Source organism: Piliocolobus tephrosceles, chromosome 16 (assembly GCF_002776525.5).
Source record: "Piliocolobus tephrosceles isolate RC106 chromosome 16, ASM277652v3, whole genome shotgun sequence".
NCBI lineage: Eukaryota > Metazoa > Chordata > Mammalia > Primates > Cercopithecidae > Piliocolobus > Piliocolobus tephrosceles.
The window spans coordinates 36,497,208-36,525,205 of record NC_045449.1 but is presented as its reverse complement, the minus strand read 5'-3'; the positions used below and the strand labels follow the sequence as shown (position 1 = coordinate 36,525,205).

At 51.4% G+C, this 27,998-nt stretch overlaps 1 protein-coding gene across 4 annotated transcripts in view; it reads left to right on the top strand.

The window, feature by feature from the left end:
- The window catches only part of MSI2 (musashi RNA binding protein 2), a 436,670-nt gene that overhangs the window by 370,163 nt on the left and 38,509 nt on the right, over positions 1 to 27,998 (top strand). For 3 of the 4 annotated variants that reach the window (XM_023204578.2, XM_023204577.3, XM_023204579.2), the window contains exon 10: positions 5,610 to 5,684. In XM_023204578.2, coding sequence (XP_023060346.1) covers positions 5,610 to 5,684 — 75 coding nt within the window. Of the gene's footprint in view, positions 1 to 5,609; positions 5,685 to 10,478; positions 11,883 to 27,998 lie in introns of those variants that run through there. The other variant, XM_023204580.2, reaches the window with a different exon arrangement.

Sequence of the window (27,998 nt, the reverse complement as noted above, 5' to 3'; positions counted from 1 at the left end):
TAAATATCCTTTAAGATTTTCTCCATACTCTGGGTGGTCTCATCAGAGGGAGACTGATAAGCGTATAGTTGCACAGTTATTCTATCTTGATCTCTGTTGATATGGCTACAGACATCCTTGGGGAAAACCTACACCTGTTTTGGTTTTAGCTTTTACAGCATTTGACAGAATCACAGAATAATCGACCTGATGGGAATTCCTTAAAAGGAATGTAGAAGAGAAGAGGGGGCGTTATCCTTAGGCCAGGTCTCCCACCTTTGAGCCGGACAAAAGCAGAGTCACCTAAGATTCTTAGAAAAGGTCTTTTGCAGGCTGGTGCAGTGGCTCATGCCTATAAACCCAGGAAGCCCAGGCACCTGAGTTCAGGAGTTCGAGACCAGCCTGGCCAACGTAGTGAAACCCCATCTCTACTAAAAGTACAAAAATTAGCCGGGCGTGGTGGCACATGCCTGTAGTCCCAGCTACTCGGGAGGCTGAGGCAGAAGAATTGCTTGAACCCAGAGGCAGAGGTTGCAGTGAGCCAAGATCATGCCACTGCACTCCAGCCTGGGCGACAGTGCAAGATTCCACCTCAAAAACAAACAAACAAAAAGACAGAAAAGGTCTTTTGCAGCCCCTCAGACTTTGTGGCACAGTCTTGCAGCACCAAGAGGTGCCCACAGTTACCCAGCTCAATGTGATAGAATCTCTTTCATTTTTCTTAATGAAGGTGAACTTAATAAAAGCAAACACATGATGATTGTTGATATATTTGATTTCTCTGAGCCTTCTCTGCCCTCAGCCACATAATCCCACTGCCTTTAACTTTCTTGGCCTCATCGGGCACAGGCTGTTTATTTAACATGCTGAGACGAGTGTTAAAGGAATAGCACATTGCTGAGCCCTTAAAGAAAAGCTTCACCCTGTCAGCTCAGAAACAGAGAGATGCTGATGATCAGCTAAAGCACATTAGCCAAAAGCATTCTTAGGTGCAGTCGTACTGAGAAGCCCCCCCCGTGAAGTCCTGACTCAGTGTTCCCTGACATTAAGCCCCTCTGAAATGCGGGCAAAAAATGAATAAAGTATCATTGAGAACGGGGACTAGGAAGCTGTAATCTGCTGGCGTTCACTAACAGATCAAAAGATTGGAGATTGGCTGCAACTTAAAACCACACATCTAGACTCAATTTCCACCGGGATCTGGCTTTCCCAAAAGTATCTGTTGAGGTTATTCTCAAGGAAGTGTTCCTTTGTTTAGCCGCTTCCTGGGGGACAGAGGAAACTCAGAATTCGGCTCTTCATTGTCCCTGTAGAGCAGTGCAGTCCAATAGAACTTCCTGCAAGGGAGGGAGGGTCCTGTCTGCACTGGCCAGTATCACTGCCCGCCTGTGCACGGTAGCTGCTGAGCCCTTGAGTTGCGGCTTTTGCGACTGAGGAGTTGAAGCTTTCATTTTAGATAATTTTAATTGAATTTAAATTGGACAGCACAGGTCTGGAGGAGCCCCTGCAACTCAGAGTGATTCTGGGGGCAAAGCATCTTTGTAGACTTTAGCCTTCACATCCTTGCCTAGGAAGGACTCTTGGCGCTTGGTGTTTAGTCTGTTTGCAGACCTCATGGAGCCGATGTGGTGCCCCAGGCAGTGCTCTAAACATCGCAGCAGATCTGTCACACTCTGGCAGTTCCCTGGATAAACAGCCCTGTCTCTTGTCTCTTTCAAGTCTGGGGCCTGGTGGGAGCTGTTTTCCATGACTCTGAGTAGCTGAGTAACAGAGCCCAGGAGAGGATGAGTCATGGGCCTGTCTAGAAGGGAAACATCTCTAGGGTTGCAGCAAAGATCTAGAACCAGAACCACAGTTTTGAGAACTTTGGCAGCATCCCCAAAATGGGGACTTAAAATGAGCTCACTGGCAAATCCAAATTCTATTGTTGATTTCTGTATTTTGCTTCTACAATGGAAAGCCGATCTGCGAGAGAGGTGGTCACCCCGGCAGAAGCCTTGATTTTTTTTTTTTTTTTTTTTTTTGACTTTAGTGACAAGAGATAATTACTGTGGGATTGATCAGGCGTCCAGAGTATTGGAGCAAATAAATTGTGCAGTGGCCAGTGCGGGAGGGGCCTGGCTGCTAATGGAAGTGGTGGCTGGGTCATCCCGCCGTAATGTGGCTTGATGGAGCGTCTGCACAGGTCTGCTGTAATGTGCTATTGATATGCAGCCAGCCAATTTCCCCCGTGTGGCTGGGGCTGTGAACCATTCGAGCAGAGCTGGGCTGCACAGCAGTAAATGAAGAGGAAAATTGAAGTAATGTCTTATTATAAATTTATGATTTCATCTGCCTGACCTAGAGGATGTTCAGTGATGGGGGGTGGAGATAAGATCCCCCACTCTGGCAGATGCCAAATTCTCATCTTTGTGGTTTGGAAGACTGTAGTATTGATGTGTCCAGGAAGAGTGGGGTGAGACCCAAAGTTGGGGTGAACTTGACCATGCTTTTCTTCTTTCTTGTTGGAGCCTTGTGGGAAAGCCGGGAAGAAAGCAGATGTCATGGCATTGTATTGGTTGCCTAAGTGCAGAGAGAAACTGGCTGTTCTGCCACTTCCCACCCTCCCTGAGGGAAAGTGACACATGGGCTTATGCTTTTGCTGTCAGATTAACACTAAAATATTTAAGACCCCTAGCTCTGAAGTTAGAAGCAAAGGAGCCAGTTTTCATCAGAAAAGCCCCTAGGCAGCCATGACTTGGCTGTTTGCATATAATCCGTTTATCAATATTGTTGAAATCATGGTATAAGAAATCTAGTACGAGATCTGATTTGCTAGCAGGTGATTAATTTGGAGGAGAACTGAGCTGCCCAGCCACGAAATAAATACGAAGGAATGCACCAGTATGCATGTGTCCATTTAAGGCATCTGAGCCCTGGCCTTTGCCGTTCTTCCTTCCTCCTTTCCCCACCGGGCCCCTGCTCATTAGCTAGCAGTCAGTGCAGAGCTGCTGGGTTCTTCTGCCTCGCTTGGGCAGGCTTCTGCCAGTGAGTCACCAAGCGCTGGGAAATAAGCGCACGGGAAGCAGCAGGCGGCAGGACCCTGTGGAGGCACAGACAGTTCCATTGGCCAGTGAGTGAGCTGTGACTGCAAATTTGGGAAGGTTCTGGGGGAAGCAAGGGAAAGGAGCCACAGCTGATCTCACTTGAGAATTTGGGCACATCACTGTTGCAAGACTTTCTACAGGTAACAAGACTTAACCTCCAAGAGAAAAAGGAAGACTCCTATGTTAAGTCGGGTTGCTGTCACAGATTACCATAGACTGGCTGGCTTTTGAACAGCAAACATTTATTTCTCACAGTTCTGGAGGCTGGGAAGTAACGATCAAGGCGCTGGCTGATTCCATGTATGGTGAGGGCCCGCTTCCTCATATATGGCCCCTTCTAACCGTGTCCTCACGTGTTGGAAGGGGTGAGGGTCTCTCTGTGGCATCTTTGTTAAGGGCGCATTCATGAGGGCTCCACCTCATGGCCTCATCACAGCCCAAAGGCCCCACCTCCTGAGGCCTTAACCTTGGGGGTTAAGATTTCAACATAGAAATTTGGGGGAAACACAAACATCAAATCATAACAACCCCCAAGGGCATGGTTGTGGGCCAGAGGCAGGACTGGAACCCAGGTCTCCTGACTTTAGACCCGCGAGTTTCTGCTCTAGGTCTGGTGGCAGATCCACAGATCCTAGGCAGAGGCTACAACACCAACATCCACCAGGAAGTGAGGGACGGTGGAGCCCATCTCCGAGGCACAAAAGCTCTGAGTAGGCAGCAGGAAGACAAGCAGACTGTGACTCCTGTTGCCGAGTGCAGGCACAGTGGAATTTAGTAAGTGATCCTTTTCCGTTAGCCCTCACTTGCAGGGTCACAAAGTGTTCAGTGTGATGTGTGAGAAGCCACTGAGCAGGTGGGTGGTAAGACCCCAGAGCTGTGTGTAGGGATGTTTTGAAAGGGGGTGCGTAGAAGGGCAGAGACAGCTGTGGAAAATGTCACTGTTGCCCTCAATTGCCGGAGAGCCTCGAGGCTGCCATAAGTCCAGCCATCAAAGTCATTGCTTGCCATTGTTTTGATCACAAGCAACAGAAACAACCCTGGCTGCCGTAAGCAGCAAAGGAGATTATTAGAAGGAGCTTGGGCAGTGCTGGAGAATTGACAGATGGCTGGAGAACAGGACTCAAAACAGGCAGGAACTGGGGGAGCTGGGTGGTCAGAGCCCCAGCCTTAGCCAAGGGGACAACTCAGGAATGACCTGGTCAGGGGGCCACTGTTGCCAACACTGGATGCCAGATTCTGCTGCTGACACCAGAATAAATTCAGAGCCAGTCCCTCCTCCTCTGCCCTACCAGCTCCAGAGGCAGATCCCAAGGAGGGCTTCCATCTGTCGAGCCTAGGTTCACGGGCCTGCCTCCCAGCCTCCAACCCCAGGAAGAGCAGGAGGGAACCTTCTCAGCTTCTGTGATGGGGGGTGGGCCTCTCTCCAAGACTCACACACAGGGAGAGGCTCAGGGGCTGGGCAGCCAAAAAACGACCACAGACATTCACCTCCAAGGTCAAAGCGAAAGGCATGTTCTCGGTGGTTGGGTGGCCGTGGTGGCATCTTAAGAGCGTGAATGTGCTGAGGTTACACATATACTGAGTGGAGGGAGGTAGAGTGAGCCTGGCCCATGTGGCCTTCATTTAGCCTGAATCAGGCAGGGGCGTGAAGAACGAAGTGGCCTGAGCAGCCACAATGACTCCCTGAGAGCTGAATGACACCTCACATCACTGGGGGTTAGTGACAGATCTGAGATGGTCACACCGGCCCCTGGACTTGCCAGCTGAGTTTCTTGTGTGCCCAATGGCCAGCCCAGTGGCAGTTTCTACAAGCGTCTTTCAGTGAACCACTCATCCCCTAGCTTGTCTGCTGAGACGGGGGTCTAGAAATAATACGCTTGCTGTGAAATGCCCATCCAGTCACACCGCACGGGGCTCCTGAGTTTGAGCTACACTTTGTGGTTTGCATCTTAACACACCCAGCCCCTCACCGTTCTCCAAAGATCCTGCCACCTCTGTGGAGTGTCAAAACTGCAATGTGGGCCATGGCTCATCAGGCCCAGCGTTTTCCAGAGGCCCAGGGTGAGCCCTGAGTTTGGCCGCTAAGCTGTGACTCCTGAGTTCCCATGCTCTGTCTGGTGCTGGCTCTGTTGTCCACTGCCTTGGGAGGAGGCATCACAAGGACTTTAATCTCCTACTGTCAATAGCTTTAAGGTAAAGTACATGCAGGGTAAGCTCTCCAAATGTCAGAGCCAGGCGCAGGCCTTGTGTTTGGTGCTGATGCATGGCATTTACTCTGAAGGTTCAGAAAAGTACATGGGCTTTGCAAGGTCTGGCTGCCCAAATACGGGTTAATTAGCAACAGCTGACAGCGGCGCCTCTGGCCACAGGAGAGACGTGACCCAGGCCCTTGATAAAAAAAAAAAAAAAACCCTCATGGGAGACAAATTATTCTGTGAAGGAAAATAACTCAGGCTGTTCCTCGTTGCCACCCTCCGTGAGATTTTACCCCAGACCTGAGGCGGCTGTACTAACAGGACTCTGATCTTTCTCTTTGTGTTCAAGGATACCCCAACTTCGTGGCGACCTATGGCCGCGGCTACCCCGGATTTGCTCCTAGCTATGGCTATCAGTTCCCAGGTGAGTGGCTTGGGCTCCCAGGGCTTTGGAAGCACAAGAGGTGGGCTGCATTTGGGGGGAGGTGAGAGGACCCCTAAAAGAATGCATTTCATACATGCATCCACTTGAAAATGACCTATACGTGATAAATTTCAAACCCACTGAAGTTCAAGGCCAGGATGCAGCTCAACGTTTCTGATTAACTCAAGTATAACTCACTGGTGCTGGGTATTTGAGGATGGCAGCTTTTAAAGGGAAAGCAGGAGAACTAAGGCAAGAGGCCTCTCTCTGTGCTCACCTCCTTTTTCTGAAGCCTCTTCCAGGTTTTTTCTCACTGGGGACTGAACTCTAGGCCCGGGGCTTTCTTTCACCCTCTACCACCCCTTACCGGCCTCCCTCGCCTGCCTGATGTTTGATGTCTCCCCGCCCTTCCTTCTTTTCCTCCACTTCTCCTCCTCCTGCTCGGTCCTGACTGCTGTGGCTTCGGCGCCCTTCTGGGCTGTGTTGATGTTGAGCTGCTGGGGGTTGGGCTGCTGTCCATCTGCGTGGGCTGTTTAGATTCTCCTTTCCCTCTGCGTGGGTATCAAGACTTGAGGCAGAGCCCGTGGTGATACCCGCCACGTGCCAGGGCTGCTCCAGCTCCAGGTAGCTGGCAGGCCTGGGAGCTCACCTGGAAGAAGCAGTGAGGAGACACGTGGTCTTGTAGGGATGGGGGAGGGACAATGAAGGAAGCCATGTTTTACAGGGTGTGCTTTTCCCCAGCCTTTCTCAAATCTGGAATACAGATAAGAATATATTGGAGTGTGGCTGGGCACAGTGGCTCATGCCTGTAATCCCAGCACTTTGGGAGGCTGTGGTGGGTGGATCACGAGGTCAGGAAATGGAGACCAACCTGGCTAACATGTTAAAATCCCGTCTCTACTAAATATACAAAAAATAAATTGGCCGGGCATGATGGCAGGCACCTGTAGTCCCAGCTACTTGGGAGGCTAAGGCAGGAGAATGGCATGAACCTGGGAGATGGAACTTGCAGTGAGCAGAGATCGCGCCATTGCACTCCAGCCTGGGTGACAGAGCGAGACTCTGTCTCAAAAAAAAAAAAAAAAAAAAAAAAGAATATATTGGGGTGTTTGGGGGTGTCCATGTGCAAAGGACAGCCGAGATTCCAGAGAAGGTGTTAGGGACAGTCTTGTCCGCTGTGGGTTCTCTGCTGAGGGAGGAGGCTCCATGGGGAGCTGGGCTGCAGACGGAGTTTCATCCCTGCCTTGTAGCCATGCCTAGAGCTGGAGGTCTGGGAGTGTCAGGGTCAGAGATTAATTAGGAAGCAAAGGGAGTGAAGATGTGTCGCTGGAAGATGGCGCCCTGACACTGATGACAGGAGGGCAGAGTGAGGGCTTGGCCTGGTCTTTGCCTCAGACCAAGCATTGGGGCGGGAAAGGTGCAGGCGGGCAGGTCAGGAGGCATTTGGGGGCACCTAGAGCCGTGCTCTATGGCAGACAGGTCCCTCAACCAGCAGTGGAAGCCCCAAGCTCTTGTCCTGGCTCCGACACCACCTGGCCAAGTGGCCGTGGGCAGGTCACTCAGCTTCTCGGGCCTTACTTCCCTCTTTTGGAAAAGGGGGTCTGTGAGGAATGGTCTTTGGGGTCTGTGCCCCACTCTGATTGTGTGGGTCAGAGGGTGCGGGGAAGGCAGCCACAGAAGCGGAAGTTCAAGATGGAGGAGTTTGAGTGCAGGGGGCTCCCCGACTAGTGTCACCTAGGGCTGGGGCGGTTCCCCTATCTAGGAGGGGCCTCAGCAAGGCTCCTCGGCCTGCACTGAAGAAGCCATCCCCAAAGATGCCCCCCAGCAGCCGGCTGCTTCAGGATGGCCACAGGTTCCCAGACCTGAAGGAAGGAAGGGCACAGGCAAGAAGGACCACCACAAGAGAGGCCAGCACTCAACCAACCACTGTCATTAGACTTTCCCATTTCCAGGCAGAGACCCCCACCAGGCACAGGCACACAGGTAGAAACTCCTTCTGAAGGGGTCACAGTATGCAAGGGGCAGGGCCTGCATTTGGACCAGGCAGTCCGGGCCTTAACCGCCACCTTCCACTCTCTCCCTAGGGTCCATTTGTCTGGTACAATAACACTAGCCACAAGTAGCTACTAAAACTTAGGTTTAAATTAAAGTTGGCAACGCCTGTAATCCCAGCACTTTGGGAGGCCGAGGTAGGAGGATCACTTGAGGTCAGGAGTTCGAGACCCACCTGGCCAACGTGGTGAAACCCCATCTCTACTAAAAATATAAAAACGAGCCAGGCGTGGTGCCAGGCGTCTATAATCCCAGCTACTCAGGAGGCTGAGGCAAGAGAATCACTTGAACCCAGGAGGCAGAGGTTGCAGTGAGCCAAGATTGTACCACTATCCTCCAACCTGGACGACAGAGTGAGACTCTGTCTCAAAAATAATAATAGAAGAAGAAGAAGTAAAAGGAAAATTTCAGTTCCTTTAAAAACACTGGCCACATTTCAGTGACTCAGTAGCCATGTATGGCAAGTGGCTATTGCCAGCACAGAATGTAGAACGGTCACCGCGGAAATTTCTTATGGGCTGGTATTGTTCCAGTGCTTAAAGGAAGGAGGGCTGTTATTGGGGGGTGCATGGTCCACACACTTAAACATGCACACCACTCCTCCCCGGAGAGACCCGTGGGGTCAGCACCCCTGTGCTTCCTTCTCTGCCTGTCCTGCTCAGCCCAGAAGCTGGTGGCTGGTGGCAGGTTCAAGGGGAGCTTTTCCTCTCACTTCCTCCCCTGGCTTCCCCTCCAGGGGATGACAGGCACAAAGGCTCACGCATCTCGGCCCTCCAAGTGCAGCACTGATCTGTGCACTCAGCCTGCACAACCTGCCCCCCTCCTTAATCAGGCTGCCATTGCCCCGAGTGTGATGCTAGTCCCAGGAGGTTAGAATTGAGGGATCTTAACATGGAATAATTGGGGGAAGACATCAATGTGGATCCCATGCTAAGGCACCTGTCTCATCAGAGGGCCTGCCCCAGGGCCCCCATGAGTTGGCTCAGGAGACATCTGGTAGAACTCTGCCTCCATGGCCTGCATCCCTGGGCCTGTCCCAGGCAGACGGATGCAGCAGTGACCAAATTGAGGCTGGGCAGAGTGAGATAGGGTCCCCTGGGTGCCCAGCCCTTCACCAAAGCCAAAGCTTTGGGAATTGGGAGGGTTGAGCTGAGGGAAGGAGGATAGAGTGGGGTTGGAGTGTCTATGCCCAGGGCCCATCTGTCATGACCACAGCCCCTGCAGCTTAATACAATCAGCTGGGTTTGAATGGGACAGAAATCAGGCATTACAGTGTACAGACAGCGGCTTCCTGACCTTTGGGAGTTAGCTGCCCTGTTCTGTCTCAACCATCAATCTTTTATTTTTCTGTCCTTCCCACCTTCCCACTCATTATGGAAGCCTCTTGGTTCTTTTAACTAATGGCCAGAAAGGGGCCACCAGTGGCCACAAGAGTAAGGCTGCCTGCTCTCGGGAAGGGTAAGAGTGGAGTGGCCCTGAGCTGGGAAAGGTGGCCCTGTGGCTGGGACTGCCCACCCCACTCATCTGAGGAGCCAGGCTGGGGTCGGAGTCTATTCCCCTCCTGACCCCCTCCCAAAGGAGATGCTCCTGATGGAGTGTGGTGTCTGTGCTTATCCCAGATGCCTCCCAAGTAGCCAAGTGTTTCCAGACACAAAGCCTAGGTAGGTCCATGTGTCGTTCCAGTCAAGAGCGCAGGGAGTAGCTGAGCCCCTCTAGAACCAAACTTGATGCCTGCTGGAGTCACAGCCTCAGGGCCAGGGCTACAGAGAAGCTTTGGGATGCCCTGACTTCCATCCGTCGCCTCATGCCAATAAGGAAGGTTTCTGGTGGATCTGGCCAGGGCGGCTGGGGTACAGAAGGGAGACCCAGAAATGGGGCAGCCCAGCCCTCTGCCCTCTCCTCATCCCCATCAGGTAGATTCTGCGGACCCCTGCCACACCCTGGGGATCCTGTGACTTCGTGACATCGCACAGCAGTCATGTCACCTCCCAACTGTCCTGATGTTTTCTTTGTGGTCTTTCTTTTCAGTGTCCTCACTGTATGCCCACTTTACCCACTTCCCACCTCCAGCCCCCCTCATGCCGTGCGTGGATCCCAAACCTCTCCCAGCCCCTTTCTGAGTCCCCCTAGCAGGGCCATGCAAGACAGCTAGCTGGGAGAGATGAAAGCACGCCCAGGTCCTAGAGAGCTCCGAGACTCTTCATCCTGGCTGTTCTCACTCATAAACCAGGTAGCCTGGGTCCCCTTTCAGGAAGATGCAATCTGATCCCCTTTATAAACGGCCCTCCTTTCCACCTGGATTTACCCTTTCTATGAATATCCATCTCATCTGTCTGGGGGTGCAGATATCACTCTTAGTAGAGCCTCATTCTGGCCATGTGACATGGGGCTGCAGGGACCTTCCTGGGCCACACAGCTGGTGGCAAGTGGCACCTGGCTGTGCCCATCTTCAGAATTCTGTGAGAATAAATGTAATGTTCCTGGAGAAGGCTAGACACTGGATAGTTTTTAGAGTGGGGAGTAGTTCTTTTCTAGAAAGCCTGGGTGGTGACCAGCCACTCTGGGAACAGCTCCTGCTTCCCACATCCAGGTGTCCACCCCAGCCCGGAATTCGGATCAGGATCCCATCTTGAATTATTATGGGTTGTGATCAGGGGTCTCCCCTGCTTCCTCTCTTTTCCCCGCTCTGGACTTCTCATTTCAGTTTAATCTGTTAATTTCTGTTCTTATTTCACTTTGCAGACTATTTGCCGATTTCACAAGACATAATTTTTATCAACTAGCTCTTAAGAGAGGCATAGCAAAGTGGGGTTTGCGACCATTTCTAGAGAGAGAGGACACAGTCCTGGCCTGGGCCGCCCCCGCTCCCGTCAGTGCTCACTGAAAGTCTGTCCTAACTGCCTGTTTGAATGAATGTTCTTTTTCTCATTTTTAATTCTTGGAAAAGACTCATGTCCTCATTTCTTCACTCAATTAAAAAAAGAAAATATTCTTCAGTCCCCTCCCACTTTGCTTCTCGTGTGCATTGTGACCAACCCCACTTCCCCAGGATGTAACGGGGCCAGAGGGAAACTTCTCACAAACTTCATAGAGCCTCCTCAGGGGAAGCTAGGAAGAAGACATCAAATTTTTTTAAGTCATGACCAAACAGGCTTGTTGGGGACATTTCATGGGGTGAGCTTTGAAGTGCTAGTGGTCCAGAGGGGTTGCAAATACGTGACTTGGAGCACCTGTGTCTTACGATGGACAGCAATAAAGGTGAACACACAGAGACAGACTATTCTCTAAGAATGTGAAAAACCTAATCTGGAAGAGGAGCTGTAGAAACACTACCTGACTATCTTTGTCTTTTGGGGGCAGTGGCTGTTGCCATAATCACAAGTCTGTCTGTCTTCGAGAAGGGACAGTGGAGTCACCCAGGTGCTACCACATGGCAGGCACGGTGGGCACCGATCCACAGTGGGCCCCGCCTTCCCCAGCTTGCCTCTCTGCCCATGCTGGCCTGGCCTTGCCTGCTGGCACCATTGGGGTGGGAGGGGGTGAAACACAGGGGGCCCATCCTGATCAGGCCCCATCTCGAGGCTGGCACTTCTGCCCATCACCCTTAGAAGAATCTTTTCCCATGCCTGACTCCCTCCATTTCCCTGACCGAAATACACCCAGTCTCTTGGATTAATGACATACCACTCAGTTGGACCTCAAGAGTCACCGTGTTGTTTGTGCTGGTAGTTTGTGAGAAGTGACCTGCGCGCACGCTTCCATTTGATGCATTTGATGTGAGTGAATCCATACCTTTGAATGTCATTGTCCTCGAGACCCTACATGTGCAGTTGGGCTCATCTCATTAAAGATGCTTGATGTAATAATTGGTTAGTTTCCTTTTATTTTCCCACAGGCTTTTCCATGAGTATTTTTTTTTTTCAAAGAACAAATCTGTATGGCTTTCCCCCTCCCCTCCATATTTTGTTTTGCTATGAATTGCTTTGCTTTGGTGAACTTGTCCTAGTATGCTTGCCTCACAAACGTTTTAGCCATTGTGAATTTTCTTCATCTCTGTATATAGTTCATCTGTGCTTCTTCCTGATGACGTTTTATTTTTTTCCCCTGTAAGCAACCGAGGTAGAAAAATAAATTGTTTACCACGGACATGCTGTGTGCTGCCGTCTCTTAGCCTGACAGTGTCCTGTTCTCGCTCCGGGGGAGGTGAATGCACGGAATAACCAGCACCGATGACAGCCCTAGTGCAGTTTCTAAAAGCATGCAGACTCCCCCTGGCTGCCACCTGCTCCCAGCCCTCCTCGCTTCCTGGCATCCCCTGTACTTGCTTGAGGTGGTCTGTCCTTGAGCAGAGCGGCAGAGCATCTGCATGCACCAGCTGCACGGTATCGTCCCGATGCTCCTTCCTCTGCCGTGGCTTCCCTCTCGAGTGAAAATGCCACATGCATCTGGAGCCCCTCACATCTGTCTGTGCACTAGGTGTGTGCGCACCCTTGCCCTCGCGCACACGGGCCTGCGTGTGGTTGTGCACGTGGCCTGCTTTCCTGACTCCCCAGAGCACTGCAGGTGGAAGAGGCACCAGTGTACAGTGGGAATGTTCTTAGCTATGAAGCCGGAGGACCTGGTTTCCAGGTCCCACTTGGCCACTTAGTAGCCATGTGGCCTTGAGCAAGTCAGGTACCCCTCCAAGCCCTGGAGATAATGAAAGTGCCTAGTTAGTTGAGTTGTTAGAATTCAGGGATAACATGTGCATGAATGTGCCTTGTAAGTTGGGAAGTGCTATAAAATTGGAAGTTTTAGAGATAGTGGGCGTTGATGTTCTTACTAAGTCAGCTCTCCACAGTGGTTTTCCCATTTTTATCCCCCATGGTGGATCTGTCATCAGTGAAAGGAATGATACAGGATTCCTCCGTGAAGCTAGAGACTTGCTAGGACTTCCTGCCCACCCTCACGCCCCATCCTTTCTCTTCCCTCCTTGCCCATTTTGCTGATCACCAGGTACTGAAGTAGGTATCAGACATCTAGACATGAATCAGCCTGACTCCTTCAGATGCTCTTGGGCTAGCCAAGGGCGAGAGAAGCAGTGATAAGACCAATTGAACATCATAAGACAGGCACTTTGCTAGAGAGAAGGATGGTCTGGCTAGGCATAGTGGCTCATACCTATAATCCCAACACTTTGGGGAGGTCAAGGCGGGTGGATTGCCTGAGGTCAGGAGTTCAAGGCCAGCCTAGCTAACAAGGCGAAACCCCATCTCTACTAAAAATACAAAAAATAGCCAGGTGTGGTGGTGGGCACCTGTAGTCCCAGCTACTTGGGAGGCTGAGGCAGGAGAATTGCTTGAGCCTGGGAGGCGGAGGTTGCAGTGAGCCAAGATCACGCCATCGCACTCCAGCCTGGGTGACAGTGAGACTCTGTCTCAAAAAAAAAAAAAAGAGAGAGAGAGAAGCTCTCTCTGCTGTAAGGGTGCAAGGGTGGGCTGCTTGCCCAGAGTGCCCTCTAGAGAAGGTGACACCAGAACTGGGTCTCAAAAAGCCAAATAGAATTAACCAGGCAAAGAAGGAAAGGAAGTATATCCCAGACAGAGAAATGACATGCTTAGACATTGAATCAGATAGTTTTAAGAAAGAAGAGAAACACAAAAGTAATAAAACACAAAATACTAATGGACTAAACAAAATCAGAATTCATTTGTCTCTCATGTAAAAGAAGCCTGGATGTGGCTCCATAATACTCATGGTCTGGGTTTCTTCTCTAATCTCATTCTATTCTCTTCAGCATAAGACTCCACCTCATAGTCTAAGAAGGCTGCTCAAACTCCAGCCATCACATATTCATCCCAGAGGAATACATCTCTTCCCTTTAGTAATGCTTCTTAGAAGTCATGCAGGACATTTTGCTTAGATCCCATTGGTCAGAACTTGGTCACATGACCAGTTTCAGCTGCCTGGAAACCTCAGAAGTGTCTTTTTTTCCAGGTAGCCGTGTGCTCAGCTAAAAATAAAGGATTTTGGTACTAAGAAAGAAGAGTGTAACGGCTACTAGTAGACACTTAGCAATTTCTGCTACACACCTGAGAGAGGAAGCATTGCAGGGGTCCCAGGGATTGTGAGTAGTTCAGTGGGAGCTAGCAGAAGCATCTTGGGTGGGAGGAGAACTACAAGGCTGGAGCCATCGTGGGCCTACTGAGTCAAGTTTAGGATGTTAAATTTGATCCCCAAATAATATGAAGTACTTAGAGATGATTTCACATACAGAAGTGATGTGGTTGAGCTTCCATAGTGAGTCAGAGGAGTTTGGAGAAGTGAGGGGCCATGAGGGTGAGTCTGGAGGATTGTCCCTTCTCTCTGCACCCCACCTCCTCTCCTCTCCACCTCGTCCTCTCTTGGCTCCATCCCTATCTCCCTGCCTGGGGCTGGCTAGGGGTTCTTTGAGCCCTGCAGTTCTACTGGGGACAGCAGAGTTAATATGGCCCTAACTGCCAAAAGGCCTCTGGGCCAATATTTTGACAACCAACATTCACCTCAGCCACAGAGCACTCGGGGTGGCCAGGAGGCCAAGCTAACATCTCATGGCTTGGTGCTCAAGCCTCCCTCCCAGGATACTGTGTGCAAACTGCAGGGGCAGCGCAGGTCCCCAGGCAGGGAGACCCTTCCCCAGCCTGCTGAACTTGAACTCTGGTTCTCAAAGTGCCAGTTTGTGCTCCTACCTCTTCAGCAACAGAAAACAGGTTTGCTCTTGGGTGCTGATGCTGACTGATGAGTACTGGCTTCCTGGAGCACTGGCTTTAGAATGATGGTGAGGCCAAGTCCTAGCTCAGCAGAAAGGACGGCTGTGATTGGCGATGCGGCCAGTTGCTGCACCAGGAAGAACTCACGGCCTGTCTGCCATATAGCTTGCCTTCTGTATTCCTGTCCAATGATGGTTCTTTGGTGCCAAGTGATTTTCAATCACTCTAAAAGATACGCCGGGGAGTGGGGAGGGTTGGTGTCTGAGGACAGAGATGTGCTAGCTTAGGGATATCCTGTTCCTCTCGGGGGAAGCCGCTGTAGTCCATTGTCTGTAGGGCTGCTTGCAAGGTAAGCTTCAGTCAAGTCGTGGGTCTTTGAGCAAAGGCAGAGGCTTAGTGGTCTGTCTTAGCCTGAGGGGTAGAGCTTGGATGTGGAAATCAGAGTGAAGGGAACCCAAGTTCTCAGGAGTTGGAGGAGCTGGCATAAGCAAGGTGACCAAGAGAGAAGCCTTGGCCATAGGCAAGGGGCTGCATCCTGAACCTGCTGTCACCCACCTGCCAGATCTGTCTGGTCATTGACATTTTGCAAAGCATTCAAAAATACTGCAGCTGCCATGCTCAAGGCCTAGGACCCTGGCTGGGAATGGTAACCTGGGCCACAAGGGGAGGCAACTTCAGAGCCCTTCCATCCACCCGCTCCTCTAGCCCACCCAAGTGGCAGAGACCTCTGTGGTCCGTACCCACGCAGGAGAGGGGAGACCCCTGGTTGCGCTCTCAGGGAGCTGCTTCCTGCCTTGGCGTCTCCTGTGTCCTGCTCTTTCTGGCCCAGTTCAGTGAGAGCACAGAGCCCCCTCCCCAGGCTCTGCAGTCTTGTCTGGGGAGGCGATTCCAGGCTTGCCTGGACGGCCCCTCATTTTCCTATAAGTTGAAACTCCCTGTTTCCTCCTGCTTCAGTTTTTAAGGGGCTCTTTCCTCATTTCCTGCCCCAGAAATGCCCTCAGTGGGACCCCTGATAGACCCTCAGGCTCTGCCTGGTGCATGCTTCTGGTTGGCTTCCAGAATGGAGCCCAACTAGTGAGCAATGGCTGGTTTCTTGCTAGTAGGGAAACAGATCTTGAAATATCAAGACAGGCTAGTCGGTTTCCCAGGTAGGCTGCCATAAGCATGGACTTGTGCGTCCAGGGACCCCAGCTAGATGTTGCAGCACTGTAAACAGAAATGCTCCCTGTCAAGGAAAGCCCTCCTGACACAGCAGCCCCCACACATCTGTCTCATCACCAGCCCTCTAATCTGAACATGCCTTCAGCCCTCGAGCCATGTCTCTAGGGATTACCCCTTCCCAGATTAGATCCACAGCCAGATTTCAAATCACAAGCCAGCTCCCTCGTGGCCAGCCCACTCCTGCACCACCTGGCCCTGTGTATACTTGGGGCTTATCCTCTCATTTGAATATTAAAGGCAAGCTTAGTCAGGAAAGCATGTCTGCTGCTTTAAAAGAAGACGGAGAAGTAAAATTCAGTGGCACACCCCAAACCCAGACCAGCCACGGCACAAAGCTCGTCAGGGCTGTGAATATGTTGCCACGTTCCTCCCTCGGCGTGGAAAATCAGGAGTTGACTCTATTCCCAGATGAAAGCAGAGCACAGTGCCTAATAGGCACTTAATAAACGTTTGCAGAAATGAATTGGAGCAATCTGAATTGACGAGAATTGCGGGTTTCACTTTCGATCAGCTTTCTGTGCCTCTTGAAGCTCCTCTGCATAAATAAAGGGAAATGTGAGTAAGTGAACGCTCAGCTCCCCATGGCACAGCCCAGAGCCCCGTGTCCTCAGGCGGGAAGTCAGGGGACTGAGTTCTTGCCCTTAGCTTGCCAGGAAAATAAGGCCATCTCTAGACCTCAGTTTCCGCATCTGTCAAATGGGGCTATTGATCCTTCCTCACAGGTTGTTGAGAGGGTTCATGGGACTGGGAATGATCTAGTGCTTTAGAAAAGGTTAGTGTCATGACCAAGGAAGGCAGCCCGGCCCAAGGAGCAGAGGGCCCCGCCAGCTAGGACAGGATGGCAGCAGTTGCAGTGAGGGAGGCTGCAGGTGACCCCACACCTCGTCCTCTGTGGACTGAGGCCTCGTGCCCACCAGATCTCATTTTCCCCCACCCCCCACCTGCTTAGGTCCCTGTACCACCAGCCTTACAAAGTCCCCATTAAGTCTGCTAGCAGGAACTTAATCACCTTTCTTCAAGCCCTTCAGTTTTCATTTCCATCAGCAAAAAGCAAGTGAAAGGCTGCAACTTAGAAAACAAAGCAACAACAAAAAAACTGTAAATTACTCAGCATGTGAAATTCTAGGCAAAGGGCAGTGCCAGGCCTGAGGTCTGGGCAGCTTGTGCCTTCTGACAGCCAAGGACAAAGCAGAAGGCAAAGGTGTGTCCCTCACCTGCTCCTCTCCAGGCTGAAAGGAAGCCTGCACAGAGACTTTTTTGCAGAGCCCTGGTCAGCTTGGATCCCCTGCCCCTGAGAGACCCCGGCCAACTGGGTCACTGCCTCTGCTCTCTGTCTCTTCAGTTGGGGCAAAGGCACATCGTCTGCAGAGAGCTGGAGACGGTCATCAGCACACGACCCGAGACAGGGCCTCCTGGGGCACAAGTATGCTGAGCAAGGGTGCAGGGAATTCAGAGTCTGGAGGAGCATCCCACGTGCGGCCAGATGTGTTCCTGAGTGATTGGAGCAGCTGCACAGGATGCAGAGGGAGCCGTTGACTCTGCTGCTGAACAGCCTTCAGGAAGGGACGAGAACTTAGTCCATTCTGGTGACTGTAATAGAGCACCACAGACTGAGTTGCTTATAAGCAACATAAATTGGCCAGGCACAGTGGTTCACTCCTATGATCCCAACACACTGGGAGGCCAAGGCAGGAGGTTTGCTTGAGGCCAGGAGTTTGAGACCAGCCTGGGCAACATAGTGAGACTCTGTCTCAGCAAAATATTTTAAAAATTAGCCAGGCATGGGGGCGCACACCTGTAATCCCAGCTACTTGGGAGGCTGAGGTGAGAGTTCAGGGTTATAGTAAGCTGTGATTGTGCCACTGCATTCCAGCCTGGGTGACAGAATGAGACCTTGTCTCAAAAAAAAAAAAACCATAAAAATTTCATTTCTCACAGTTCTGGAGGCTGGGAAGTCTGAGATCAAAGCACCAGCAGATTGGACGTCTGGTGAGGGCCGCTTCCTGGTTCGTAGACTGCCATTTTCTTGCTCTGTCCTCACATGGTCTAAGAGGTGGCCAGCTCTCTGCGGTCTCTTTTATAAGGGCGCTAATCCCAATCATGAGGACTCCACCCTCATGACCTAATCACCTTCCAAAGGCCCCACCTCCTAATATCATCACCTTGAGGGTGAGGATGTCAACACAGAAATTTTGGCAGGGACATAAACATTCAGACCATAGCGGGCAACATCCAAGCCGAGGTTTGGAGCACACAGAGAAGTTCGCTAGGCAGATGATGAGGAGAGGGTGTTCCACCTCGAGGACCAGCAGGAGGCCCAAACACGATGTGTCTTCCCTCCCTCGCATTCCTGCCTCCATGGATTTCCCATCGGGGGAGAGGCTGTCCTAGTACTTGGGCTGAGACGGCCAGACCACAGGTTTCGGCATTGGGAAGCCAGTGCCACTCTTCCCAGACCCAGGGAATCCCGGACATACACTTGGTGAGCCTGGAATGCTGACCCCACCTTTGCCATAGGAGGCTGTTCCCCTGCTGGAGCCTTTGTGCATATGGCTGTGCAGCCCCGGTGGGCTCTGGATGCCTGCTGGCCAGGGCTGGCTGCCTTTGAGGTGGAAAAGGGAGAGGCAAGTGTAGCCTTCTGTTCCTCCCACTGAGGCCCTGCTGCCCCACCCTGAGTCTGAGCAGGTGCTTGGCTGCCCCCAGGACATGCCTGGTTTTGCAGGGAAAGGTCTGAGGCCAGCCCCATAGTTCCCTTAGTGGTACCTGCTTAGGGATTCTACAGGCTTTCTCCTGACCCCCAGGACCAGCTTTGAAGGTGCTGGGATTCAGGTAAGGCCAGGAGCACCTCTCCCCATCCCCCTGTGTCTATCCTGCCTCCTCCACCCATCCATCTCTCCATTCTTCCTTTAGGCGTTTAGCATATAGTCACCAAGCACTGTGTCACAGGCCCTGCCCTGGATGTGGGGGACACAGTGGTGAATGAGAGGTGGACCCCAGCCTGCTCGTTGGGGACAGAGCAGCAAACAGGATTCCAGTCTGGTGGAAGGACCCAGGAAGGCTCCTCTGGTCCAGCCCCTTCCAGAGGAGGTGGAGGGAGCTGGACGAGACCCTGTTTCGAGGGCAGCACATCGGGGCAGGAGGGCACTGGGAACCATCAGTCCAGCTGACTGGCACAAGCACTGGGGCTCCGGGCTCCACGTTCGTGCCTGTGGTGACCACCTCACGGGGTGATGGCCACACCAGCTGCTCCTCCCTGGCCCCCGCAAGCCCTCAGCTCCGGCTGTCAGATTAACCCACCAGAGTCAAGCCTGCACTTCAGATAAGACATACCCCATCACTCACAAGCGAATTATCAGTGTTATCTATTAAAGCCCTTTGGATGCGACATGCCATGTAAATTAATAGGATTTTAGAATAGGAAGGCACCAAAGGGATTTCTCAGCTCCGCTACAGTTATTACCTTGGGCGATAATAATAAAAATAGAAATAAATGTTATTATTCCACTTACCGAGCAACAGATAACCGTCCTGAGCGCCCAACGCCATCATCTCACTGAATCACTGATCTTCACTGCAGCCCTAGGAGGAGGTATCGGTAACTGGGTTTACAGAGGAGGAAAAGGAGGCAGAGAGGGAAGTTAAGTAACTTGTCTTTGGTCCGACAACTAGTCAGTGTGGGAAATGGGATTTAACCACCATTGTGTGCTGTTTTCTTTAACCTCTCTGGACCTAGAGTTCTTCATCTATTACATGGGAATAGTAATGTCTTCCTTGTAGTGTTGTAGCAAGGACTGACTGAGATCATGCAGGGATGCTCCATGACCATGAAAAGTGCTCAGATGGGGGCTGCTGTTGCATTATCATTAGTGTAATGACTATTTTCTCATCATCAAAACCGAGCCCTTCCATTTTACAGGTGAGGAAAGTAAGGAATAGAGAAGACTGTCCTCCCATCCACCTTTTCAACAAGGGCTGGAGGGTAGTGGTATAAACTATTGGCTGTTGACGTTTTTAGATATTTCTGCACTAGCTGGTAAATGGCTTCTGCCCTGAGCCAAAGTGCCTCCCCGCCATGCTGGGCTTTCCCCTAAGACTCCCTGACTGCTCCACAGTCTACCAGTAAAAGGATTGGTGCTCAGCATGGCAGTGTCTGCCCTTCAACGTCTGACACATCGTCACTCGGGAGACAAAAGTGGTGGAACATCTAGGGGAAGGGATTTAAGATCACAGATGTTCATCTACTCACGGAGCTAGTGATGGGGCCAAAGTAGGAAACCGCATCCAGGGCAGGGCCTCTGGCGTAGTGCTTGGTGACTATATGCTAAACGCCTAAAGGAAGAATGGAGAGATGGATGGGTGGAGGAGGCAGGATAGACAGACACAGGGGGATGGGAAGAGGTGCTCCTGGCCTTACCTGAATCCCAGCACCTTCAAAGCTGGTCCTGGGGGTCAGGAGAAAGCCTGTAGAATCCCTAAGCCGGTACCACTAAAGGAACTGTGGGGCTGGCTTCAGACCTTTCCCTGCAAAAGTCAGAGTGCTTGAGACTTGAGCGTTTGCTGTCCTGGTCGGCAGAGGTGAGGGCCATTGGACGGGGGTCTAGGATCCTGCTATGGCGGATTCATTGAAAAAGCGCATGTGGCATGAAGCTGGGGAGAAAGCAGGCGTGGAGAAGGAACCCAAAGAGAGTTTAAGATTTCGGGGTCTCAGCAAGAGACCCTGTTGGAAGGAAGCAAAACTGTGACTCTCTCTGGCAATTGGGTGTCTGAAGTTTTGGGTACAGGGAGAAGTGTAAAAAGCATCAGAACAGGGAACTCTGGAAAGATCAATGGTCAGAACATTCGTAGCTTGTCCTGACAGCCATTGGTGGTAGATGAGAGAGTGGCTCAAAAGTAGAAATCGCCATTGTTACGAGAAGTTAGGGAAGAGGAAGGTGTGATGGGAAAGAAGAACTCTCCAGATAGTTTGTTGATGCCTCTTTAGAAACTGGAATCCCTTCACCTTGAAGGTCTCGGTCTGGGTCTCAGAAAGACAGGCAGATAGATGTTTGTTCTGTGGGGAAGTGGGTGTCCCTGGCCTATCGAGGAACCACAGGCTGCTGGCACAGGGTAGCAAGGGCTGGCTTTGGAATGAACTCCATGTGGACATTCTCTCCCTTGAAGTCCTGCTGGCCAGAGAGTGATGCTGAACCAAGCGTCCTTGTAGGGCCAGGAGCTGGCATCGGAGCCCTTGTAATGTGTCAGCCATTCCTGATGCTAGCCGTCTGGCCAGCATTGCAGCGAAACCCACATCATCCCCAAGGCCCTGGATGGTCAGGCCAATGATGCCTGAGGCTGGAACTCTCCAGGACCTCTGAAGTCAGGGATCTGTCCCCTGCCCTCATGTCAGTGGCTAGTAACTGGAAAGAATTACCTGTGTCTTGGTCATGTGTCCAGGGCCCAGCTCAGTAGTTTTTTTTTAACTGAATTGAATCAAAGTGGTGAGACCTTTGGGGGTAGGTCAAGATCATAGCTATGGGAATACCTCCATTTTCTTTCTCTCTTGCCACTTGATCTTGGAGAAAAGGATTCATTGGAATGGCCGCTCCTATACTCTCATCCCTGAGGACTGAGTCTTCCGAGTGCTCCCTCTCTTCAAGTAGCGTTTGGTGTAGCCACACCCAGGTCCTTGAGCTCAGCTAGAAGACCCTAGAGCAGACACAGCCAATGCCTGGTTCCAAGCTAGAGGGGTCCGAGGCACAGGTCCCCCACCTTCTTCCTGGAAGAATGAGCCACGGCCTCCTTTAGCCCAGGCCCAGCTTACCATTAGCCAGTTGTCTCTCCTTGGGCAGTTGATCTGTGTGCAGCCTGTCCTGGGACCCCAGTCCCATAAATAGAGCCCCTTTGCTGTCCACTGCTAGCAACTCTAAGCTCCATGAGGGCAGAGACTGTGTGTGTGTTGTTCACTGCTATGATTCTAGTGCTTATAACCGAGCTTGGCCTGTAGTAGGCACTCAGCATTTACTGAGAGGGCACAGGGCTGAGAATGGGTCTTGAGTTATCAGTTCTGCTGCAGCTCACTGCGGAAGTTCTGGGCGAGTGCAGGTACTGAATGCTAGGCCCCAGCCCTCTTTGGGGAGGGATTTAGTGATTCAGGGGTAGAACAGACCCAGGGAGAAGGATACTGGGCCAAAGTCCCCAGATAGAGCTTTCTGCTTCCTGCCTCCCGAGAGAGTCGCAGGACACAAACTACCTACTGCAGTGTTCTCAGCTCCAGCTGCAAGCTGGAATTCCTGGGAGAGCTTTGGCAGTTTCTGTTGCCCTGGTTTAACCCCAGACAGATTATATCAGAATCTCTGGAGGTAGGGCCCAGGTTGTATTTTTCAGGCTCCACAGGGGATTTCTATGTGCAGCCCAGGTGGAAAAGGTACCCTACTGGAAGAGGGGAGGCAGGGGGAATTTCTGTGGAATTCGGCTGTAGGCCTGGAGCACCCCCTAGGGGTGGGATGAAAATGCCCCCTCTCAGAGAGACTGGGGCAGGCATGAGCTCTCCCTCCACAGCCCAAGACTCCACGTCCTGTTCTGGAGACAGGTTGAGGTTGAGACCAAAGCCCATTCTCAAGCTGCAGAATCTGTCTGCCAAAAACAAGATCCAATGTCGCGAAAGGCCCCGCTGTGGGCAGCCAGGGAAAGGTCTCTCCCTACTCCTGGTCCTCTGCTGGGTCCGTGGGGTGGGACAGGTGCTCCACTCTGCTTCCTGAGTGCTTCCCATCGCAGGGAACCTGCGGACAGACATACACCTTCCGCTCCTGGCTGGGCCCCCTGGTTCCGCTCTTGCCTTTTCTGAGGATTTCTTTGTTGCTTCCCACAGGTGCTGCCTAACTTCTATTTTATGCTTCCACAAACCCATTCATCCGATCAGAGGGGCCCAGACAGAAACACTTTCTGAAACCTGACTAAGGTTTGACATTGCAGTGCACCTTCCTTTTAGTCCTATCAGTCTGAAGAGTTACATACATATCTTTTTTAAAATTAAACTAAACAGCAGTTGTATTAAAAATTATCTGGGGCAGTTTTGTGCCCTCCCTGTGTTTTAGGAACTAACACCCTTAGGGCTCTTGACTGTCGGACCTCTCTCCTTTAGGCAACAGGACCAACCTGAGCCGCCAGCCTCTCACCCTTCCCAGCAGACAGGCCTGGCCTTCACATTTGGCCCCTCTCCAGAGGGACAGATGACAGGTTCCACATGCCTGTCATTTTCCCAGCTGCAGCTGAGGGCAAGGCATTTCCAGGCCATACACTCACTCCCCAGCACCCCCTTCCCCAGCCAGCAGCCCCAGCCTTCTCTGTCCGGGGGTCCCCACGGGAGTGATGTGTTGGTACCCTTGGGAATGTCAGACTTTCTCCCAAAAATATGTGTTTAAAACAGATTCCTATTTTAAATGCCAAGGACGCCAGGGTAAGTTTTTTTTTTTTTTCAAATGGAAATACATCTTTCAAACCAAAATGTGACAATCTGATCATGTAAATGTGTCCCTTTGGTTATCAATTGTTCCTCCTCTTTATACCCTCTGTTCTGATCTGAGTCCCTTGGTCCTCCCACTCCAGACATGTGCCATCCACCTTTTTTCCACTCTCGCCCCTTTGCAGCCTCCAGCCACTGTCTTTCTCTGCATGGAAGTCAGGGCTATGGATTTCCTTGGAAAGAACCAGCCCTGTCGCATCAGGCTGGTCTGCCTGGGAGGTGGGAGCATCCTGGGCCAGCCAGGATGACAGATGGCGGTGTTTCCAAACTCTCGTAGGACATGTTTCCTACATTCTGGGTGACAGTTTCTTCTTTTGGTTGCTTATTTTTTAGTGTTTGGATTCGGTGAAGCAACATTGGGTTTAGCCAAGAATGTTTGAACCATCTCTAGAAATTGCTGCTGGGGAGATGCGGGCGTGCTGGGGAAGGGGGTGGAGAGTGCTTTAAGCAAGCACAACATAGGAAAAATTGTTTCGTAATGGACCATTCAGGGCCAGTGATGCATATTACGAGAGAGTCTTTTATAAAGATTCCCCTTAATCACACCTGTTGGAGCCAGAATTCTCTCATCTCCTCCTTTGAGAGAGGCACAGAGGAGTCACTGACTCATCCAAGATCACAGCAATAAGTAGCAACTGGACCAGAACCATTCCCCAGGCAGTCCACTCCCAGACCCGTGTCTTCTCAGACCAAGAAGGCAATGGGAGGCAAAGAAAAGGGTTCATGATGTAATACACCCCAGCCCATGGGACAGAGAGCAGTTCCCTTTCAGTGGTAACTAAAAACAAAGACCCCAGGGCTTTCTCTAAATCAAGGGTTCTCTGCCTACACTGTGCATCAGAATCATCTGGAAGGCCTTTAAAAGAGCAGAGACCCAGGTCCCACCCGATTCTGTGGGTGGGGTTGGGGCCAAGGTTAAAGCTCCTCCAGGCTAGACTGAGAACACCGCACTGAGTGAAGACATCGCATTGGCTCTCACAAGGGACCGGCCACAAGAATTAGCACCACGCCTGTATTCTCAGGAGCGCCTTTGCTTCTGCAAAGTGGAGGGGCTGGCAGACTGAAGATGTGTGCCACAATTTTACTCTTTTACAACCTTGGGCTGTACACTGGTGTCATCTGGGAAGTTTTTTGTTTGTTTGTTTGTTTGTTTGTTTGTTTGTTTGTTTGTTTTGAGACAGAATCTGGCTCTGTCACCCAGTCTGGAGTCCAGTGGCACAATGTTGGCTCACTGCAACCTCCGCCTTCTGGGTTCAAGTGATTGCCTCAGTCTCCGGAGCAGCTGGGATTGCAGGCACCCGCTACCACGCCTGGCTAGCTTGTTTTTATTTTCAGTAGAGACAGGGTTTCACCAGGTTGGCCAGGCTAGTCTTGAACTCCTGACCTCAGGTAGTCCTCCCATCTCGGTCTCTCAAAGGCATGAGACACCACACCTGGCCCTGGGAAGCTTTTAAAGGTCCAGGTGCCAAGGCTGCTCTGCAGACCAAGTAATCAGAATCGCAGGGGTGGAACCCAAAACTCAGCATTTGTTAAAGCTTCCCAGGTGGGTCCAGTGAGCAACCAGGGTTGAGAATCAGCACCCATACAGAGCAGGGCGCTCCAATTTGCCATAGTTGTGTCCCATCTGCTGGATGAATCATGCTTCTGGACCCCTCCAGGGGCGTTGAATGTGGCCCCCCTGGGGTGGAGGATCGTGGGGCTAGGGAGGCTGCTGCTTGTAGGCAGTGCTGCCTTTCAGCTGCAGTGTACCCAGAGCAGTGACTCCCAGCTCATACCCTCATCCACTGCATCAGAGCATCCTGACCATCATCAGCTGATGCTCATTGACAGCCTTCTGTGGGGAAGACTCTGGGCTTGGGTCCTAAGTGGGACATGTGATTGAGTCCCTGCCCTAGAAGAGTTTGTCACCCGGCAGGAGAAATAAGATATGCACACAAAGTAACTGTGCTTAGGTAAGGAAGAAGCTGGTAGATGCCAGAGAAGCAATAAAAAGTGAGTGTGGTATCATATAATCATCACAAAACCCCCAAAATCCAAAAGCACCATTGACTTCTCACTTAAACTGGATCTTCACGACTCCAAAAAGCCCAGCGAAGTGTCTCACCCACTGTCAGCAGGTGGGTGGCATCTTTCACTTAGATGAGTCACCAACCCCAGAGCTGTGTTAGCACCAACCTCAGAGGACTTGGGTTTATCATCCTCCTCCCCACAGACAGGCTCAAGCAGGGTCTGAGATGAAGGGACTTTAGAGGTCATCTAGAGGTCATCTGTTGCAACCTCCTTGCAACAGAGAAAAGTTACACAGGTCCCAAAGAAGTGAAGTGTCACGTCCAACTGCACAGAAAAGCAGGGACAGCTAGGGCTGAAGACTGGGCTTTGAGGCCAAGCCAGGTGATTCTTCTGTTATCCCACTTGAAGGGCAGAGGAACTCCATTCTAGCAAGAATGGGTCTTCGAGTCTGACTCCCATTAAACATGACAGTTCTACAAGCTGTGGCGCTTGTTCATGCCTGGAATTCCACCATTAGTGCAATTTCTTTTTTACCCAGGCATCCTCTTCTTGAATATAAGGTTCCCAAACAGGAAGAGCATAATACATTCCTAGTACCTAAGTTCCAAGTGGCCAACCTATAGCTCTCAGGCCCTCTGAGATTTGATCAGCAAAATGATTTTCTCTTTTCTGCTGGATTTACTAACATATGGTAGGTAATAAACCACTAGGGTCATGCCTGACCCCTTGACCCACTTGTCATTGTTAGAGCTAAACAGAATGTGTATTCTAGTTTTGAGCTATGTTAGCTCCACTAAAATGATGCTATGAAGTTGGGACGTTATGAAGGATACCAGACCACTGTTATCAATAAGAAATTCAGGCCAGGCATGGTGGCTCACACCTGTAATCCTAGCACTTTGGGAGGCCAAGGTGAGCAGATCACCTGAGGTCAGGAGTTCAAGACCAACCTGGCCAACATGGTGAAACCTCGACTCTATTAAAAATACAAAAAAAAAAAAAAAAAAAAAGGCACACACCTGTCATCCCAGCTACTCGGGAGGCTCAGACCTGAGAATTGCTTGAACCCTGGAGGCGGAGGTTGCAGCAAGCCAAGATTGCACCACTGCACTCCAGCCTGAACAACAGAGTGAGACTCTGTCTCACAAAGAAAAAAAAAAAAAAGAGTAAAGCAAAAAGAAAGAAATTCAGACCCCCTGTGTGCTTACTACCAGCTGACCATGGCTCCTACCATGGAGACAGTGGAACACCCCTGCCTGGAGAAGAGTCTTGTCTTGAACAAGACAGGGCTGATGGCTGGACAGAGACCTGGTAGGCCTCATCACAATGGCAGCTGTCACCTATTTTTTTTTTTCTCTTTGAGATGGAGTCTCGCTCTATTGCCCAGGCTGGAGTGCAGTGGTGCAGTCTTGGCTCACTGTAACCTCTGCCAGGTTCAAGTGATCTCGTGCCTCTGCCTCCCAAATAGCTGGAATTACAGACATGTGCCACCACGCCCGGCTAATTTTTGTATTTTTAGTAGAGATGGGGTTTCACTATGTTGGCCAGGCTGGTCTTGAACTCCCAGCCTTGGGTGATCTGCCCGCCTCGGCCTCCCAAAGTGCTAGGATTACAGGCGTGAGCCACTGCACCTGGCCAAAGAGTGTTTGTTTGTTTGTTTGTTTGAGAGAGAGTCTTGCTCTGTCACCCAGGCTAGAGTGCAGTGGCGCGATCTCGGCTCACTGCAACCTCCACCTCCCAGGTTCAAGCGATTCTCATGCCTCAACCTCCCGAGAAGCTGGGATTATAAGCATGCACCACCACGTCTGACTAATTTTTGTGTTTTATTTTATTTTATTTTTTGTAGTGACAGGGGTTCACCATGTTGGCCAGGCTGGTCTCGAACTCCTGACCTCAAGTTATCCGCCCACCTTGGCCTCCCAAAGTGCTGGGGTTACAGGCATGAGCCACCGCGCTCTCACCAATTAAGCTTACTCACTGCCAGGCATTCATCTAAGCACTTTGCATATATTAATCCTGCACGAAAATGGTCATCTCCTTTACAGTTGGGGACATCAAGGCAAAGAGAGCATAAGCACCTTGCCCAAAGTCACACAGCTAGTAAGTGACTGAGCCAGAGATTGAACCCAGACAGGCTCCAAGTCTGTGTGCTCTGCTGTTTGCTGTGCTGCCCTGCCTTACGAGGAGGAGTCTGGTGGCCCCTTCACACATTGGCCAGGGAAGCTATGTTGAGGAGGGACCCCCCCCCCCCTTCGCTACATTTCCAGCAGTGGAAGGGTGATCATTTCCCACTGTGAGCAGTGGGGTGCTGGGCAGCTGTGGGCACCTGTGGAACAAGGAGCTCTGCCACATCTTTGCTTGGCCCGAGGCCCTATGAAGAAGCCTTGAGCCCTGCCAGGACACCTGCCTGGTTCCCTGCAGTCTTCCCACCAGCACCCTAGGACAGTCCCCTACTTGATAACCCAGCCCCTGGTTTCTCAAGGAAGTAGCCTGTCCCAGGTGACCTTTGCCTCCTCAGAGCCTAAGGAGAAATGCCGAAGACAGGGCCACGAGGCCACTCTACCAGGTTTCTCTCCCCTGTACTTCCCAGCCCTCCCAGGTCCAGCCCCAGAGGGTCGTATCCACCAGGGACCTTCCGGTCCTCAGGTGCCTCCTGTGTCCTACAAAGGGCCTGTCCTGGAGACTACCTGTGCCCTCTGTCACCACAGCCTTAGACTCAGGCCACCAGGATGCTTCTTTGGTCTCCGGCAGCCCCAGCTGGGGTGGCCCTAGTCCACCCAACACATGTACAACACACGTGTT